This window comes from Antechinus flavipes, chromosome X (assembly GCF_016432865.1).
Source record: "Antechinus flavipes isolate AdamAnt ecotype Samford, QLD, Australia chromosome X, AdamAnt_v2, whole genome shotgun sequence".
NCBI classification, from domain to species: domain Eukaryota; kingdom Metazoa; phylum Chordata; class Mammalia; order Dasyuromorphia; family Dasyuridae; genus Antechinus; species Antechinus flavipes.
The window spans coordinates 56,365,820-56,386,355 of NC_067404.1; the positions used below are offsets into that span (position 1 = coordinate 56,365,820).

The 20,536-nt window shown below is 41.4% G+C and overlaps 1 protein-coding gene across 1 annotated transcript in view; it reads left to right on the forward strand.

The window, feature by feature from the left end:
• Positions 1-20,536, forward strand: part of LOC127543146 (mitogen-activated protein kinase kinase kinase kinase 4-like) — a 216,880-nt gene that overhangs the window by 114,586 nt on the left and 81,758 nt on the right. The window contains exons 5-11 of the mRNA XM_051969166.1: positions 5,842-5,952; positions 7,075-7,165; positions 10,929-11,059; positions 13,296-13,350; positions 16,976-17,054; positions 18,473-18,645; positions 20,035-20,131. Of these exons, the coding sequence (XP_051825126.1) occupies positions 5,842-5,952; positions 7,075-7,165; positions 10,929-11,059; positions 13,296-13,350; positions 16,976-17,054; positions 18,473-18,645; positions 20,035-20,131 (737 nt within the window). The remainder of the gene's footprint in view (positions 1-5,841; positions 5,953-7,074; positions 7,166-10,928; positions 11,060-13,295; positions 13,351-16,975; positions 17,055-18,472; positions 18,646-20,034; positions 20,132-20,536) is intronic.

Sequence of the window (20,536 nt, forward strand, 5' to 3'; positions counted from 1 at the left end):
TGTTTGTGGCTTATCCATGTATCTGTTCTCCTTCATTAGCATAAATAATCAAGGGTTGGCTATATTCTGAAAAGTCTAAGGTTTTTCATTGACAAAGTATTTAAATGGCATGAGCAATTAAGCATAAATATATGCTTTTCTCTTTATCTGAAATAACATCTGCTATTAAAATAAAGGTTGACTAATATAACTCTATTCTCCTTCACATCGGTCAGGGCACTAGTTAGGGAATTTAGTGCCTGAGGATGAAAAACTAGCCAGCCATGCAGTCAATTCAGTGGTAGCAAAAATAGATTTCCTGAGAAATTGAGTTTATTAAGAAAATAAAATCTGAATGAGACACTATCAAGAGTTTTAAGGCCTAAAATGGACCCACTTTGGCAGCAGTCCCATTTGGAAGGACTCGCCCTGCAGGAATGCAATTGATTTTTTTTCCCAGAGTGAGTTTGCTAATCTCTTGGGAAAAATAACCAAGCAGTTGAAGGCCCCTTTTTCCTCTATCATAAAGTCAGACAAAGAAAAAACAAACAAACAAACAAACAAATACCTTAAGTATACAGCTCTAAGGTGGAATTTGAGATTCCTTAGCCTGGTTTTCACTTATCACTCTTAATCTGGCTCACCTTCACTATACATGTTTATCTTCCAGTACTGCCCACCATATTCCTTCAATTCCAGTCAAACTGTTCTCCTCACTGTATTTCATTTTTGTCATATTCATTCTTGTCTCTCTACATTTGCTTATACCCTTTCCATCTTGAATGATTTTCTCATTTTTCTCTCAAATTATCTGAATTTTACCCATCCTTCAAGGCTCAGCTGTTCAAATTCCGTGTCTTACTCCTCTTACTCACACAGCTTCCTCCTTCTCTGAATTCTTGGTCTACTCAGAGTTACAACTACATGATTTCTAGCTTAATTGTCCTTTAAAGGTCTCATGTGTATTAGTTTCATCTCTCAACTAGACTGTCCATGTTTCAAGAACAGAAGGAAGGACAGAAGGAAACAAGCTTTTATTATTTATTTATTTAATTTATTAAATACCTACTATGTATCAAACTATGTACTCTGTCCACTGTGCCATCTAGACTTTTATGAAAAACTTTAAAAGTAGGCAGCTATTACAGGCCATGCCTAATAAAAGCCATACCTTTTGCATGTTTTGAATAGCAGCTCATAAACTGTAGGCATTTAAAATATTTTATCTTACTTTTATTGATGTCTTTATGTGGCTTTTATTTGTAAATATATCCCTTTCCCTTCTTAGCAAGTCTCTTGCCACAAAGATTAAAAAAGAAAGTGAAGGGAAAGGTGCATTTTTTTTTTCAATTTCTTTTTGGAACCAAATTTGAGCATTGTAATTTTGCACCTTTCAATTTTGGTATTTTGTTCTTTTAAAGTTTTATAACTGTTGTGTGATTTTCCCCTATTTTGCATCAGTTCATAAAATTTTTCTTTGTTTTTCTGAATTTTTCATATTTTTATGGCACATGGATATTATATTACTTTTTAACCATAATTTATTTAACTATTACCCAGTAAATGGATTTTTTTTAGTTCTTTTTAAAAACTAGACATATGGGGGCAGCTAAGTGTCTCAGTGGATAGAACACCAGCCCTGAACTCAAAAGGACCTGAATTCAAATGTGACCTCAGACACTTAACATTTCCTAGCTGTGCAACCTGGGGCAAGTCACTTAACTCCAATTACCTCAGGGGGAAAAAAACAACTAAACATATGATTTCATTATCATAGGGAACCCCTGATGAGGAAAGTTCCTTTGTCACTGCAAATTAACACTTAGTCTGCAAGTGATATTTTTATAGCGTTTCTCTTCCTAGATTTTTTTTCCTAACACAAAAAATGTGTTATGAACATTTTGTTATAGGGGACATTTTTCCATCATTAATCTCCTTTGAGGTTTATGATTAGCAGTGGGATCTTTGGGTCAAAAGTTATATGCGTCTTAGTCACATTTTTAGCATAATTCCAAATTGCTTTTCAGAATAACTGGACTGACAGCTCTACCAACATTGTGTTTATCTTTTTATGGTTCCTTCAACATTATTTCTATCTTTTGTCACTTTTGCCAGTTGTCTACATATGAGGTAAATAAAACTTCAGAATTGGTTTGATTAGCATTACTCTTATTACTAAAGATTTTAAAAAATCTTTCATATGGTCATTAGCAATTGCAATGATTATTTTAGGAACTATTTATTCATATCTTTGAGCACATGCAAGATGATAAATAGTTCCTAAAATAATAATTGTTTATTTTATCTTTTATCATTTCTACTTTCTCTTGTTTAGTTATAAAGTCTCCCTCTAACCATATGTATAAAAAGTATCTGATCTTGTTTTCTTCTATTTTTTAAAATAGTGTGACCTTTTATAATTCAGACTACATAGCTATTTTGAACATATGGTAATGTTATGTAAAATAAAATGTTGATTGTAACTTCATTTCTTTCAGATGACTTTCCAGCATTCCCATCAGTTTTTGTCTAATATGGAGTTATTCCCCCAAGTGGGTTTAAGTTAGTGAGTTCCATTGTTTCTAGTGCAAGATCAGATCCTTTTTATACATATGGTTAGAGGGAGACTTTATAACTAAACAAGAGAAAGTAGAAATGATAAAAGATAAAATAAGTCTTTATCTGTTCTACTGATTAATTCATATACTTTTTTTTAGCCAGTACTACTTTTTATGATTACTGCTTTATAGTTTATAATTACTTTGTCTAGCTCTATAAAGTATGCTCTTAATAGGGCATACTTTGGTTATTCGTTACTTGGTATCAAGCAAACTTTGTGGTTTGATTGATTTGGCAGTAAATTTGTAGATTCATTTAGTGCAGTATCATAATTTTTACTATATTGAGATGACTCAACCCTGAGTGAAAACTATCCCTCCAATTTTTGATGTCATTCTTGATTTTTTAAAGAGTTAGTATAGTTATATTATATGGCTTGAATATGCCTTGGCAGACTGACTCCCAGATAGTTTATACATTTTGTAGTTATTTTAGTGAAGAAATGCTAATGATCAGGGGATAGGAGTTCATTTTACATCCCACTACTTCACTTGTTGTTAATTGCTATTAATTATTTCACTTAGTTCCCTTGAGGATTCTCTGAGGTTTACTAGATGATTGATCATATCATCTGAAAATAGAACTATTTAGTCTTCTCTTTGTTGTTCTCTTCGCCTTTAAAGTCCTTCTTTTTCTTGCCTTACTTGTATCACTAGTATTTCTAGAACATGCAAAATAATGACCTCTCCATTATCCTTCCTCTTCCCTCTCATCTTGTTCTGCTGCAAAACTTCTTATCCTTTTAATTCATCTTTTCTAGGTCTTTCTCTAGCTCCATACTAGCTAATGCTTATTAGACATATTTCCAAAATGCTGGTGATAGTAGTAAGAAAAGAAAAAATAAATAAAAGCATAAATATCAACAGAGGAGCCAAAACTACCTATTTACAAATAACATGATAAATGACTTAGAAAACCACAAAGAATCAACAAAGAAGTTAGTTGACACAATTAGTAACTTAAATAATGTAATAGGATGAATCAGTAGTGTGTCAGGTTGAAATAGTGCCCTACTCTGTTTTTATACAGGAGTTATTTTGGAAGGTCCACAGAAAACAATTGAAAAGGGGAAATTAGATTTCCCCTAGCCTCATTCTTTTCTACATTTAGTTACAATCACCCTCAAAATTGATAATTTCTTAATAAACTAACCACCAGTTAAAAAACAGTTCACACCACAGAATTTACGTCTCCTAATTAAGTTGATTGAAGAATATTCTTTATACTCATTATCTGGAGGACAGGAGGTGAGAGGAGATTTTATTTAAACATATGTTTGGAATAGGGAAGTACAGAAGCTTAAGATCTCCAGTCAGCTCATAGGGAAGGAGGCAGGTAAAGTGGCAACTTCTAAAATGGCTGGGTTTGTAGCACCACATATTTGGTGGCGGCACCAAAAATCATTTTCTACTAGTTATCTGGACAATGAAGAGGACTATAATCCCAATTCATCTGGCAAGGAATTTGGGTGGCTATGCCTAAATATCTTGGGAAGGCCCCCCAAAGTTCCTATTTTTAATGGATATTAGTAATGTTTCCATTTTCTAGTTCCTTGGCTAGTGATGGCTGAATAAGATGGCAAGGATAAGAACAGAAAATTCTCCTTTCTCTAGAACCTAGAGAAAACAATGGTTACATATGAATAAAAGTACTAAGTAAATAAATAAACTTAATTTATTTAGACTGAGTTGGGTATTATCACAATTAGTTTAGGAATGTAATTTATGAGTGAAATTACATAGTAAATAGAAAACTGATGGTTTGCTACTGAGGTTTTATCTTTTAAATAGGTCAACTGCTTTAGAGAGGAGGATAATAGAGATTTTGGTCCAAAGAATTTGCACCTTTCTCTGGATAAGTTCCTAATAACCAATAGCAATTTGTCCACTAAAAAGAAAAGATCCCATTTGCCATTTTATGTCCTAAATCAAACACCAAACATTTGTTAATTGCCTACTGTGTGCCAGGTACTGTGTTAAGTAATAACTTTACAAATATTATCTCATCTGATCCTTATAACAAGTCTGGGAGGGAGGGAGGTGCTATTATTATCTCCTCTCCCAAATGAGGAAATTGAAGCAGAGGTGAAGTGACTTGCCCGGGATTACACATCTATGTATTCAAATTCAGGTTTTCTTGATGCCAGGCTCAGCCCTCTATCTACTGTGCCAACCTAGAAGTACATGACAGACATTATGGGATATATTATAGTAGTCAAAGATTTATTTGCCCCAATACACACTTAAAAATTGTGATCTTAGGCAGCTTTAAATAAGATAAAGGGCATCTAGGTCTAAGGAGCTGACTGGGCCACTATACTCTGCCCTAGTTAGAACTGTTGTATTCTGGGCACCGAATTTTAGAGAGGACTATATCAAGGGAAGAGCATTCTGCATGGTGAAGTTAGTGCTGTAGGAGGTGGGATTGAAGGAACAAGGGATGTTTATAGCCTGGAGAAGGGAAGACTTAATGACTATAATTAGCCTTCATTTAAATTGGGCTTTAAGGATTGACAAAGTGCTTTACACACATTATCACATTTGATTAAGGGAGATAAGATTACTCTTTGCCTTCACTAGGTGGGAGGTCTGGTGGTTGAGGGATTAGTCTTGTTTTGCTAGAAGCAACTGTGTGGTAAGGCCAGGCTTTTGCAAATTTCCGGTCACTATCTAAAAGTAACGATCATTTTTATATCCTAGTTTGGGGTAGCCCCAGTGGTTTTATGGCATTTTTTCTTACATCAAATCAGTTTTCACTCTTTTCTCCTAATTCTTCCGGGGAGGTGGAGGATGGACAAATAAAAACCCTCTAGTTAATAATAATAATAATAAATAATAATATACTAAAAATTTGATGTGGGGCTTATCATAGGCCATGCACTATTATTATCCCATTTGATCTTCATAACCCTGGGAGATAGGTACTATTATTATGCCTTTTTTACAAATGAGGAAACTGCAGCTAACAGAGGTTAAATGACTTACTTAGGTTCACACAGCTAATAAACACCTAAGGTAGGATTTGCTTAAACACAATTAAAAGGTTTTTCCGATTCTGGGAACTAGGAGCATCTTTCTTTTTGGACACTCAGGCCTGTACTGGAGGTCCTAAGGAAAGGTCAATGTCTTTGACTTTGTTTCTCTGTGTTCAGCAGACTATCGTTACCTGAATGAAATGTCTTCCAGTGATGTTGAGGGAAGCGTTTGTGGCTTCTGATATTACTTTGTTCTTCCCTCCCAACAGCTGGTGATGGAGTACTGTGGAGCAGGCTCAGTGACTGATTTAGTGAAGAAGACCAAAGGTAACTCCTTTAAAGAAGACTGGATTTCTTACATCTGCCGTGAGGTCCTTCGGGTGAGTCTCTGTGCAGTTATTCCCTCTGGTTATTAAAGGAGCCTGGGTAGAGGTTTTAAAAAGGCAAATATTCAATGAAGGAGGGAGGGTAGTGGGAGTAGAGGATGCTGGGAGGGAGCCTGGTAGGAGAGCTACAGGAAACACTAAAAGATTGTGAACTGGAACTTGAAGGAAGGGAGGAATGAGGGGGTTAAAAAGCCGAAGGGGACATGATCCCAGTCTGTAAAATCACCATGGGCGTGCTAAGATGGAATGTGAACTTTAACAGCCAATCCTGGAAATGGAGTAGGGTGGCCTCTTCTTCCTGGTGTTTTTCAGAAAAGTCTGCAACTGTCCCACTACCTCTTTGCAGATAGACAGCTAGTGATCCCACTCCCTTTTTCTTCATCTGAAAAAATAGTTGGACAAAGCAGCTGTACTCCATTCTATTTTGAGTGCAGTACCTGACAGGGACTGGGTTAAACCCAAAGCCCTGGTTGACTCAATCTGTGCCCTAGGCAAATGGGAGCACCCAAAAATCAAGAATAGGAATTAGCCCTGAAGTCTGGAGAGAGCCGTCATCATCTCTCATAGTGCCCCCCCTGGAGTTTGGCGGAGCTTGGTAGAACGGCTTCAGTGTGGGGAGGAGAGAGCCATTCCACTAAGCCAATTCAAATTCAAGCCATTCTAAAACGAATCTCCATATTTCCCTAATTTCTCAGTCTTCAAAAACTGACCAAGAAATATTAGTAACTGGGCTCAAATGAGGTAAAACCATGGGATATCTGGACGGCCAATGAAGCCAGCCAACTTGTTCCCTTTTAGGGAGGAGAGAGGCACCATAGTCCATGGAGGCAAATTTTCTTTGCTTTTTCTGGGTGTTTTCCTTGGTTTCCTTTGTCAAAAGTCCATCGAAGCATTTCTGAGAAGTTGTCACCTAAAGAATTCATTCTGAAAAATCTAAGCTTTTCCCAAAACTTCCAACTTTGTATCAGGAGTTAGGGTTAGTTGCCCAAGTCAGATGGTCAGCTCAGTTCAAGTTAGTTCAGCTGACGTCGACTGAGCCCCTGCTGTGCAAGAGCCCATAGAGGGCCCTACGTTCATACAGGAAGGAATGGTGATAATGATGTGATTCTCCTGCAGGGCCTTTCCCATCTTCATATGCACCATGTCATTCATCGGGACATCAAAGGACAAAATGTCCTCCTGACTGAAAACGCTGAAGTAAAACTGGGTAAGTCTTCTTGCAGCAGTTGGGGGAGGCAGACATTAAACCCATGCATAGAACAACTGAATGTAGAAGACACTTGCTTTTTGCATTTGTGCTACCATCCCTGTGTAACTGAGGAAGCGTTATGGAGGGAAAGAGCCCTTTCTCATCTGGATCTTAGCCATCTATAGCATGGGCCGCATAGTAGAGGGAAAAAAGATCTGTCCTTTGAGTCTGATGACCTGGGTTCATCTTTATCTTCATCTCATTAGAGTTGGTAGAGACCAGTTTACTGCATCATCTTGTAAGTCCATCTGATCATCAGTTTCTTCATCTCTAAAATGGAGAGATTTGGCTAAATAATGACTTAGTGAGAGGAGTCAAGTGAGAGGGCTTTGTCACCATAAAGGGATTTTTTCCCCCTACTGAGACTAAATCAACAAATTGTTTGATGTTATCTAGACCAGACCTGCTTAAACTTTTTCCATTTGAGATCCCATTTGGCCCAAGAAATTTTTGCATGACCCTACGTATATAATTACATAAAATAGGTATACAGATCAAACATTTGCTGATAATAAATCATAATTTCATGACCCCAATATTGTTATGTGACCCACAATTTAATAAGCTTTGATGTAGACGATCAATTAATCAACAAATATACCTTAAGTGCCTTCTATGTACCTGCCTTCAGAGAGCTGGAAAGGACCTAAGAGACCCTCTAGTCTCATTTTAGAGAAGAAATTGAGGAAACTGAGGAAGTTGTGATTTGCCCACAGTCATGGAGGTAATAGGTATCCTAGGGAGAAGAATTTGAACCCGGTCCCTGGGGCTTGAGGCACAGTGTTTTCCTCCTGGATCGTACCATGTTTCTCAGTCACATCACCATTTGATTGGTGGTGTTTTTCACTAGTATCCGCTAGCCACGTGCCATTGTTGTCATGTTTGGGCAGAAAATGTTATGAGACTTAAAGCAGTAACCCTAACACCAGTGATTCACATTTATCTGGGGCTTTTACCAATCTTGCCTCATTTGAGCCTCATGGGCCTCTCTAGGGGATGAGTAGGTTGCAAAAATATTGCCATCACCACCGAAAGAGTACTAAGTAGAAAATGCAGTTCCGAGAAGGGCAGTGATCTGCCTGAAGACACAGAGCTAGCAAGTGTTAGTGAGGACCCTTCTCTGCTTTCCTCACTACATATTCAGAAGGCGGGAGTCAGGGTGGGAGGACTTAAGGGGCCTTAAGTTTTAGGCAGCTTTATTTAATGCCAGCTAATGGCCTACAGACAAACATTAGAACAGCTACTGATCTCAGATCCTATCACTCCAGGGCCTCTCCCTATGGGTTTCCGTCACACACAGTCTTGATTTTCGGCTGCAGCTAAAAAAGTGTCCAATTAGCAGCAGAGCTGCATTTTATGCTCTCTTGTGAGCACATGCTCCATGGAGTTCTCACTGAGGAAGCAGAAGGTTCTATATGTTTGCCTTTTAAATAAATGACTCTAAATGTGTATCAGGTTCAAAAGTAATTCCAGGCAAATGTGTTATCTCCTGAAAGCCACAGTCTTTGGAAATTCAGTGTGGAAATTTGTGAAGGTTACCCAGATTCCACCAGCTCCCATGCTCTCCCATATCAAACCAAAGGGCACAGCCCTGTATTTTGAGCATATAGTAAGATCCCATTTATCCAGGGATTTCTGGCAACCTCAAACAACAGGAATACAACCAAGAACTAGGGTATCTAAAAGGGCTTCTGACATGCTGGGTGAATTGGTTTAAAAAAAAAAAAACAAGTAGAACCTCCCTAACATGAAGTAATAAGAGTGACAGGAGTCAGCAGATGCAAGTTCAAATCTCCACATGACCCGTTATGTGTTCTACCCTGTGTCATGTCACCAAGCTGGACTTCAGTTTCCATAACGAAATAAATGAGTAGGATGTATAGATTGAATTAGATGGTCTCTATGGTCCCTAAGATTTCTTACATGGAACTGGGAAACTGAACTCTACTCTAAGAGACTATGTTCCTATGAGCAAAGTCTAGGGCAGGACCCAGAAATGAGAGAGTAAGCATTCATCACAAAGCTGGGGTCCAAATTCAGAATAAGAGTCAGGTTTGGAGTGTCAATTTAATAGCAGCTCAGAACAGGTCAACAGGTCAGCAGGTGAGACTGGCTGCTTCTTTTTAGAGACCTGGTCCATTGTTTGGCTCTTGTGGAGGGGGGAGTGGCTGCTTGTTCTGGACACCGAACAATTGTTCGGTAGTCAATTATTGCCATTTAGCCCCTGAGCGTGGCCTTTTTATCATCCCCCTCCACTCTTTCAGGACCGACTTCGCGAAGTTGGGCCTTAACTGTTAAACTCCATAAAGATGACTACCGTCTAGTAGGAATCAAAGATTTTCCTGATGATTCCTAAAGCTTAGCAAAAATTGATAACAGCACCATTTCCTTCTTCATCTTTGTCATTTCTGGCAAAGCAAAATTGCTGACAGAAAATAAGTCTGTCTCAGACTTTTTCATATGCTTTTCTGTGACTGTCAGCACTATCGTGCCTTTATGTCACTGGCGGTGATTGGATTACAGATGAGGAAAGTGGAACCTGCCCAAGGAAGTCCCATACCCAAGAGGGCAGAGAAGTGAGCAAAGCACAAGGGATAGAGAGAGCAATCTAATCCCTTGTCTGCCTCTCAGACCAAACTATCTCACCAGTAATTGACAGAAGATAGTTCGGCAACAGGAACACGGATGCCTGGATGGCTAGCGTCTGGCCCTCAGATTGGTTACTTTAAAATGAAGGGATTAGACTAAGTGGCCTTCAAGGTTTCCTTCTAGCTCTGAATCAATGATCCTGCTCAGGAGGTTGTCCAGCCCTGATCTAACCTACTTCAGAAACCTTCTAGAAAAGGACATTCTACAATGTCCAGTGGTAATGTTCCAACATCCCATAATCCTTGTGCTTGGCAAGAGCTCCCTAAACACAAACCTCAATCCCTCCTGCTTCCTCTTGGGTCCCTTCCCTCTCTTCTTAGTGCAGATGGGAACATTTTTTCATCAACTTTCATATGCCTAAAACTGAAAAAGTTCTCAAAAGTTTTCCCCCTTCCCCTCCGCCTTCAGAAAAAGGTTGCCTTTTTTTCCGAGCCGAGGAGCCCAGACGTTGTCTCCGAGTCCGAGACCACCATGCCAAGCTCCTTCTAATGTATCCCACAGATGAATGTATCCCACAGTTGCTAATGCCACTCTTTCCAAAGCATCCCACGATTAACTTTTAGAGCCAAAACTAAGATGTGGACATCACAGTAAATATTTACATCTGTTTCAACCTAGCTGTGGAAGACTTTCCTTTAAACTTGACCATGAAACTCATTTTTCTTCCCCATCACGATGGGACTTTCTCAAATTATTGGTGAAGCTTCCCAGTCCAGCCTGTTTTGTGTTTTTTCAGATGCTCTTTTCAATCCCTGTCCTTCTTCCAGGAAAGTGGCAAATCCAAACACTATTCAGGGTGTACTGATGGAGCTTAGTTTTAATATTCATGGTAAGCGTTCAGCCAAGCCAACCATAGATTTATTACAGTACTGCTGGGGCTCCTTCCAATGTAAACATCAGCAGAAGCCTCTTTCCCAGTGTTCCTGGAGCAGGCCCCATGTTCAACTTTCCCATGCTGGAGCTTCAATCTGTTCTCCATTGTGGCTTTCATATCTGCTTTCCAAGGGAAGGCAATAACTCATCAAGCATCTTGTCACCGACTTACTCTTTGTACATGTGTGGAATTTTTCAGTGGATTTTGGAGTGAGTGCCCAGCTGGACCGGACCGCCGGTAGAAGGAACACCTTCATTGGGACGCCATATTGGATGGCGCCAGAGGTGATCGCGTGTGATGAAAACCCTGACTCGACCTACGATTACAGAGTGAGTAATAAGATCGGGACCGTGGGATCTAGGAAATGGGAATATTGGTAAGCGGTGGTCTTTTCAGGGGCTGAGAGCAAAGATGGAAAGGTTCTCCCCAATGCCACTGTGCTATGTGAATGTATGAAAGCAAGGAGATGTGGAGAGTACTGCTCCCAGGTGCTTTGGGCCAATCTTGGGTTTGGGCAGGCTTTCTATCTGGCCGATCCCCGAGGTGTCTCTCGCTACTTTCTGATCCTCACCACCTCCAGAGTGAATAGGACAAAGAAATGCGGTCCCAGAAACAGCAGCTCCCAATCAAGGCACCTTCCCAAATGGACACCCAGTTGGCTGAAGGACAACTGACTCCCCTTTGATTTGGGCTGGTGGTGGGTGGTAGCTACTTGGCAATGAATGGAAAGGAGTGCTGCTGACCTTCTCCAGCCAATGTGTGCTCATTTCTCTTCCCACAGCCTCCATTTCAAAAATCACCCCTTTCAATGAGTAGGTATTTATAGTCCTTCCTAACAGGTTTTTCTATGTCAGAAGCATCAGGGAGGAGAGGCTTAATGGTTTTCCTCCTGTGGTCTCAATAGACCCTAACTTAAGCACTCAAATGACTTCCTGCCATTTTTATCCCTGCTGAAAAGGCTTCTGGAGCCTTAGTTTTCTCTTTCTTTTCCCAGCTCTTAAGCAGCTGCCTTTTAATTCCACCTCTTAAGGAGTTGCCTTTAGCTGGGTGAATAATGTACCTTATCTAGAGGGGAGAGACACACCTTGCTTTGTCTCGCTAATCTGGCTACCTGGCCTTTTTCCTCCCTGGAATGTGGGAAACCCCTCCTCTCCACCCTTCCTTCCTCATCCTTTGTCTGGGGCTGCCCTTAGCTAGGACTTCCCAAAGGGATGATGGACACAGGGGCATCGAGATTAATACTCTTGTATTTACTAGGACAGAAAGGCCTCGGTATGGAGGCCATTCCATCGCAGGCTGCTATTTTGCACCATTCATTTCCAAAGAGGAAATGATTCTGAAGTCTGAGGACATTTGGGGGGCCATTTCCTGTAGCAAAGACTGCTTGATTCTTCATCAGAGCCATAGCTAGGAATCTGGACACTTGAGAAGAAATCGGGGGGAGAGGAGGGCTGGGGAAAAACCTCAGATTTCAGAACACAGGGCCACAGGGGTGGAGAGGCAGAAAATCTGGAACGCTGCTGCTGTTCCAGTGGCCGAGGCCACTGGAGAAGGGAGCACTGCAAGGCTGGAAAAGTGCACTAGAAAGTGGGGCCAGCCTTGGGATCGGGATCCAACCTCAGGTAGCTCCCCCTACATCACTGATGATCCCAGGTCCTCCCATGAAAAGTATGGTATGGGACCATCTTGATCAGTTGCAGATATGGTAGAGAGGGAGCGAGCCATCCCCACAAAGAGGCTGAATTTCCTCCCACAGGATGGCCAAAGAGCCCAGCCCTGAGAAAAAGGTCAAGGGGAAGAGTCAGAAGGAACGATGGTAGTGGGGAAAGGTGGGTCTTAGGAAAGGGGCACCTCAGAAATGAGGCTCAGAAGGTTAGAGACCTGGGCCCAGACAAGAGAAGTGAAAGAGGAGTGACTGTGACTGTTGAGGACCAACACTTAGGTCTGAAGCACGCTCCTTTCCCTAAAATTGGCACTCAGGAACAATGCCCTAGTCTCTATGGGTGACTATCTACCCTGAGCTAGGGCCTTTCCTATCAGTAACTCAACTCTTGGGATCAGCATACAAAATGGACCCTCCTCCTACTGAATTCTTATATTCCTGCTAAACATCCTTAGAGAAAGGTAGACGTCGGTAGCTAAGATAGCACATGGCCCACCTCGGGAGTACCCCAGGTCCTCTGAGCCAAAGGGCCGACCTCGGATGCAAACTGTAACTGTGGCTGACTTGGGAAGTAGCTTATATTCATGGAGGGGTGACCAACTATGAAAAGCCAGTGCTCATCAGTCCTCCCCCAAAGAGTATTCCCAACTGCTGACTCCTCTGCTCCAAGTACTAAGCTCTGATGCCTCTGCCTAGATGAACTGGGAGGGGGGGGTCCCTTCTAGCACTAAACTGGGCCCTTCTGATACTTTTCTCACAACACTCTGAGGCACCATCACGTGGATGGTGACCTGGAAGACCAAGAAGAGAAGCAGCTCACCTGGAATCGGAGAGCAGCTGGAGGGAGCCAAGGCCGGCGCTGTCTCCAAAGCAACCTGCTGAATTTATTTATCTCTTTCCAGAGCGACTTGTGGTCCCTTGGAATCACCGCCATGGAAATGGCCGAGGGCGCTCCGCGTGAGTAACTGTTTGGTCTTTGGTGAGACACGGGTGAGGGAGTTGCATATGCCCCTTCGGAGCTTCCACTAGTGGCCTCGTAGATGCCGCACTCGGAGCAAAGTGCCTGGCAGATATTCCGCAGGGCCACGCGGGTGCCCCAGACTACTCTGAATCAGGATGTCTGTGGACAAACCCCTGCCGAGAGCAGCATGCCGTTCGCTCTCACAAACTACTCTAGCAGGCTGACCAAATGTTCCTTCAGCTTGGTTTCCTGGTAATAGCTTTTGACAGTACTGAGTCACCAGGAGCCCAGTGGAGTCCTAAGCCACGTGGACTAATGGTGAAGTTAGGCTTCTGAGCCGTAAGGAGGCAGTCCTTGCGGCAACTCCTCCAAGGCCTGGCTGGCTTCTGGGAGCCTGAGAGCCTAAATGACCTGGCCCAAAGGCAGGACCAGAAGAAAAGCTCACATTCTGTTCCATCCCCTTTTTAAAACCACAAGCTCTTTTTCTTCATCAGCTCAAGATTTCTTTTTATATATGAAATAAACTTAGGTGAACTCCAGCCCCTTTTTCCTTTGAATTTTGACAACAGAGTCAATATTGTCTGCTACCTGGGCCTTCATTTGGGTGGTAGGGCATTGACTTGTTCATGAAGCATGGCTGCTAGGCAGCTAAGCGGCACGGCAGTGGGTAGAATTTGGGGCCTAGGTTCAGAAAGACTCATCTTCAAGAGTTAAAAAATTTGGCTTCAGATAATTACTAGCTGTGCGACCCTGGGCAAGTCACTTCCCTCTATTTGCCTCAGTTTCCTCCTCTGTAAAATGTACTGGAGAAGGAAAGTGTACCTCTCCAGAATCTTTGCCAAGAAAACCCCGAATGAGATCAAGGAGAGTTGGACATGACTGAAAAATGACTCAACAACAATAAAAAATTTAATCCCAATTGCCTCAAAACAAAGAAGCATGGCTACTTCAAAGTTTGTGACTTTATTCTGTCTTTTTTCTGCTCCTAATTTGTTTCTGGAACCCTTGCACCACATTGGCACTTCTTACAGTTTCCAATTTGCTTTCACTGGGATTATCCCATGACTTTTGCCTCGATGCCTCATCTTCAGCATGGCAACCAGGAAAGCCACAGATTTTGCCCTTTGAGCGGAGTTTTTGTGGTATACCATTGCTCACCCACAGGGAGCTGCTGTGTGGAACCAAGCAGACCTCAGCCTCAGCCAGGGCATGCCCCTAGCTAAAGAGAGGGCAGAAGAGAACAAGGTCATTCTGTAGCCTATTCCGTGAGGGACCCGGATGCCCACCAAGAGGACCACGACCCTGACCAGCAAGGCTCAGGGCTGTCCCCAAAAGCCACTTGTAGAGAATGATTCCTTTGTGTTGAAGTTTTCTTTCTAAGAGTCTATTAAAATGTAAATTCCCTTAGAGAGGTTAACTAGTCAAATTAATAACAATAATGATAATAATCACATCGTTATGATGACTATACCTGTGATGTCATTGATATAGCAGCTTCTGAGTACTTGAAAACAAGCTCCTTCTACTTGTGTAGGTTAGCACCTTCTCTGCAACTTAAGAGTCTTGGGACAGTTGCCTAGAACACTGAGTAACTTGAATGACTTTCCTAGGGACATATAGCCAGCTTTTGTCAGAGACACGACTCGAACTTTGGTTTTCTTGGCTCTCTGTGTACCACATGACATTGCCTAGAATCATAATCACAGTAGTTTAAGTCCTTTGAAGACTTGATCTTATTTCATCTTCACAGTGATCTTGTGAGAGAGGTGCTATTATCATCTCCACTTACAGGTGAGAAAACTGAGGCAAACAGGTTAATTGACTTGTCCAGGATGCTGCAGCCAACAGGCATCTGAGGCAGGATTTGAACTCAGGACTCTGTAATTCTGCTCAGCACTTTGAACCGTTGTATCCTCTTGGCTGTCGCCTTATGGGCAGTTGTTTTCCAGAATGATAGCGACATCTGGTAAACTGGAATGTGGAGTCACCAGAGAATGGATATAGCAGACAACAGGAATATTCAAAATAAGCAAAAGAAGGGTTAGAGCCCTGAGGTCAAAGGTGGGCTGATCATGTGAGAAGGAGAGATGAGTACCACATATTGTCCATGTCCAACGTAGATTCACAGATTTGGAGCTGGAAGCCTTTGAAGTCATCTTCATTCTGTAAATAAGCCAAAGGGGACCTAAAGAAGGAAAGAGACTTGTCCAAAGTATTCCATATAATCACAATTGGGTAGCCGAGAGGATGCTTCGGAGCCATCTTTTAGGCTTTCATTTGTGGCAGGGCACCAACTAGCTTATGGAGCATGGCTGCTGGGCAATTAGGTGGCAGTGCATCAGTCCAACCTCATTTTACTAAGAAGGAAACTGAATCCAAGGGAGGGAAAATGATTCGTTCAAGATTGCCCAGGATCAGAAGAGCTGGAATACACTTCCGAAGTCATCCAGTCTAGTCCCTCTAACTTTACAGAAAAACAAACTAAGGCCCAGAAAGGGAAAGTGACACCCAAGGTAGCAGTCGGTCACTGACCGAACATCAGGCATTAAGGATTGTGAGCTTTTGAGCCTTGGCCTAACTCTGCCTTCAGTTTGAGATGGGTCCCTTCCTTCTGTCAGTGTATATATGTAAGTAAGAGGACAAAATTTGCCCCCTGACCTGCTCCATTCATTTAGTATTAGCTGGATAAGTACAGGGCTTGCTTCTGCCTGCCTGTCTGGGAAAGGCCCATGAAACTTTCCTGTTCCTCTCGAGATGTGTTTGGGGGAGAGGGAAGATTGGAAGGGACCATCCCTAGCAAACGGTCTTAACATTGAAAGGAATTCAAAGGCCCTTGGGAAGAGAGTAGGCAGGCTCTCTGTGCAAGGGCCTTTTGCCTTGTCAGCTTTCTTTGACCAAAGCTCAAGAGGAAATAAGTGGGGTGAGACACATATTTTAATGCTTACAGACAAACCCAACATTCTCAAACCAGTGAGGTAATGAGCTTGGGAAGCTCAGATCAAGTTGTTGGTTTGTTGGGGGTTTTTTCACATTTATAAAAACAAAAATGAAGCCTAATAATTAGACTCAGAATCCGAAATATCAAAGGTAGCTGAAGTATACTGTACCTAGGAAGTGCAGCCCCCCCCCCCCCAAACCATTTTCCTGTGGTTTTTGAGAATGCTAGTCTTCTTTCTTTTGTTTATTGTTGTGTAGAGTGAGCTGGGAGCCTGGATGACTTGTCCAACTTATAATTACTTCTCCCAGCTGGAGATCCCTGCCAAACAAAAACACAAGCGGAAGCCCACCCTTGCCTCAGAATTTGATTTCCACATTTAGGTGCAATTCGCCTATCATGCTTCACCGCGGAGAAGTTGTGCAGTGTCCAATTTACCATTGATTTGTCGATTGTATTTTTATACACCTGGAGAGGATGAAGCTTTAGAATCTCTTGGGACTGTGCTGATTATGTTCAAATGAGTCTTTAATTATATTCTCTTAGTTATGAGAAGAAAATGCCTAGTTACTACTACATGGCATGTTTTTAAGCAGAGCAAAATGTATCATCGATAGGCAAGGGCCGGTATGCTATATAGGCAGCTTTGTTTCAGTGCTTCTAATGATGTGTATTTTCCTTTGTAGCCCTCTGTGATATGCATCCCATGAGAGCTCTCTTTCTCATCCCCCGGAATCCTCCTCCCAAACTGAAATCTCGAAAATGGTAAGATTAGACATCTTAATCTGTCTCATGATTTGGCTCAGCCCTTCCCCATAACAATATAACAATAACAATAAATGTTTATTGACTGACTGACCGTCTAGCCAAGGAGAAAATTCTGTCCATTTGGGCAATTAGTCTCATTTCCCTATTGCTATTAGCTTGTGTCTTAGCTAAAAGGTCCAACTCGCCAGTTGGTGTTGAGTTGGCCAACTAGTAATAATATTCAGCCCCTCAGTATGTTACGATCACTACATTACTGCATAACATCAGCAGGTACTTTTTTTTCCACCCTCATTTCTGGGTATCATCTTCTTCTTTTACTCCCTTCCTTCCCTCCCCCCCCCAAAAAAAATGGAACCTGGTGGAAACAGATGAGATGGCCAACTGGAGTTAGAGGTATAGTCATTGGCTGTGGAACAGAAACATCTCCCTAATCCACATAGGGATGGAAACCCTAAATTTGGCCTCATTTGCAATCAGAAGGGAGCTTATCAGGACTGGTACTAGAGCTCTCCCAGAGAAAACAGTACCAATGATTTAATGATTGGTTTTCTTCCTTTTGAATCATTGTTACTCTTCCCATAGATTTGATTTCTCTCTGAATGAGCTAGCTACAAGACTCATTTCCCTTTTAAAAATTTATTTGTTTTTAACATTCATTTAAAAATTTTGAATTCCAAATTCTCTCCCTCTCTCCCACCCTCCCCCCACTCATTGAGAAGGCAAGTGATATATCCATTATACATGTGAAATCATGCAAAACATTTCAGTATTAGCCATGATTAAAAAATAAACAGCAAGAAAAATAAAGTGAAAAGGTTACGTTTCAGTTTTCACTCAGAGTTCAGAAGCCACATCTCTGGAGGTGGATGACCTTTCTTCAGCATGAGTCCTTCATAATTGTCTTGGATCATTGTATGGATCAGAGTAGCTAAATCTATAAGACCTGATTCTTAACCTTGATTATAAGCAGCCTTATGACCCTTCTTGTGAGCACAGGAAGCTCTAGTGCCTCCGTTATCCTCTCTTTGGAACATACAGTTTAGGGTCTGTACCTTAAAAGTATAGTGTAATAATTTAATCAAATCCATGTTGACAGTCAAACAGGATCCCTCAAAGCGAAAGAGTAAATTCACTGTGCTCTGAACTGTCTAGTGGGGCTGCCTATATAGATTTGATTAACCAGACTATTTCCAACTCTCTTCTTTATACTGTGGAGACAAAGCAACCAGCTTGTTTGCTTTGAAAATGTCACTGGGCCTTGCCACTCTTCCTGAGAAGCTCAATGGTGTTGTTGACCCTTAGCCATTAGGCCACACAGCAATTTAAGTTAGGAAATATAAGACTTGGGAGCTCCTTTCAAAAACCTGTCATACATATCCTTCTGTTTGACCCCACTGTGTCTCCATTTCTTTTAGGTCTAAGAAGTTCCTCAACTTTATCGAAAATTGCTTGGTTAAAAATTACATACATCGTCCCTCCACCGAGGCTCTGTTGAGGCATTCGTTCATTCGAGATCTGCCAAATGAACGACAAGTTCGGATCATGCTCAAGGATCATCTGGATCGAACCAAGAAGAAGAAAGATAAAGGTAGTTTGAGACACCACACTTAATTAAATGGGTACTCAGCGGCAATGGATGATTCACGTATCTGTCGCCTTTGATGAAAAGCAACAATGTTCACATTAAAGAAGATGAAAGAGAGAAAAACTATGGTTATCTCAAGTATCATTGAATAAGAATTTGAGCACAACACCAAATTGTAGTATTTATATTTTTACATTTATAGAATAGAATTGTAGAGCTGGAAAAGACCTCAGAAACCATCAAAGGTCCAACCTACATACATCCCCTCGTTTTTCAAAGGGGGGAACTGAGTTCTAAAAAGAGGAAGGGACTTGCCTAAAATTACATAATGGAACCCAATTGGCAGGAAAGAAAGAAGAGGCTTACATTAAGTGCAGTTAGGATCTCAACGGGGACAGAGCAGGATCCAAGGACATTGGAGGGACCCAGTGTAAGGTGGGGGGAGAGAATAGAGTCTTGGAGCTGCCTCTCCCTCTAACTCTCTTTGGCCAAAAAAAGAGGCACACAATTCATTTTACAATGTAAAAAAATAGATTTGAGGACTCCAAGTAAATGCAGACTTTAAGATACAGTTTGTAGAAACACTTCTAATAGAAGGTACCATTCATTCATTCAACAAATATTTACTGAGAGCTGACCGTTACATTAGTTGGCACAAACTCCAAATTCTCTTCCTTCCTTAAGTCAAAGAAGGTTAGTCTGAAGGGAATTGCTGCCCAGACAGGAGAGTGATTAACTGGAAGCCACTAGACTAACTGAGCCTGCCCCTGGGCCCAATGGTGAGGGAAGCTCTTTGGTCTGCCCTTTAACATTCTGATGTGGGTCTCCCCAATGTTAGTCAACGGAAGGCTAAGCTCTTCCTCCGAGAGCTGAGGATGCTGGCCCCAAGCAGGAAAGAAATTATTTCTCCAATGCTAGAAGAGCACAGGACTCCCAATCAATACTACATCTGGGGTCCTGGAAATTACCTCCCCCTCCTTTGAACCTGGTTTGTAGGCCTAGAAAGAGCAAATGAATTTGATTTCAAAAGAGCTGTGTTCAGGTCCTAACTGTTTGACCTGCTTCCTGTTTTTGTGGCTTTGGGCAAGTTTTCCCTCTGAATTTTGCTCCCTCATACATAAAAATGAGGTTATTAGAAGGCAAGTGATTTCAAAGATGCCCTCCATCTCCCACATCCTCTAATCATTAGATTTGCTGGATGAAGCCATACTTTGGATGTGAATCATTAAATTAATTAATCATTAAATAAATAAATATAATATTATTAAAATGATAATAATAAAAATAATAAATAAATAAATAATGGATTAAAAGCTATACTTCATCCATCCTGGATGAAGGAACATACTTCCCTCCCCCCCAAACCCATTGACACCTTTTCTCTCTTTTCAGATGAAACTGAATATGAATACAGTGGAAGTGAAGGTGAAGAGGAGGAAGAAGAAGAGGAAGAGGAAGAAGAGTTAAATGAAGACCAAGGAGAGCCCAGGTGAGCTTGACCACTCAAATACTGCATGGGATAATTCTGTGTGTAGAACTTCCTAAGCAGCAGTGGGTCTAGGCCTAGGAGTGAGCAAACCGCAGCCCTCAGAGTTAGTAGGACAGTTAGCAGTCACTTCTTTCTTTTTTTTCTGAGGCAATTGGGGTTAAGTGATTTGCTCAGGGCCACACAGCTAAGCAGTCACTTTCTTTACATAATCTTTGAGGAGGGTACTCCCTTACTCCTTAAGTAAGATGGCAAAGGAATATGGAAGAATAAGATCTCTCCAATGAAAGATGATTGGGGATCAGCAATCAAGAGCATGAACTAGGAAATTCTGACATTTCTAGAGATAGTTTTAGCTTGGTTGCTGCAGAGGAATATCCCCTAAAAGACCCGATCATGCTCAGTTTT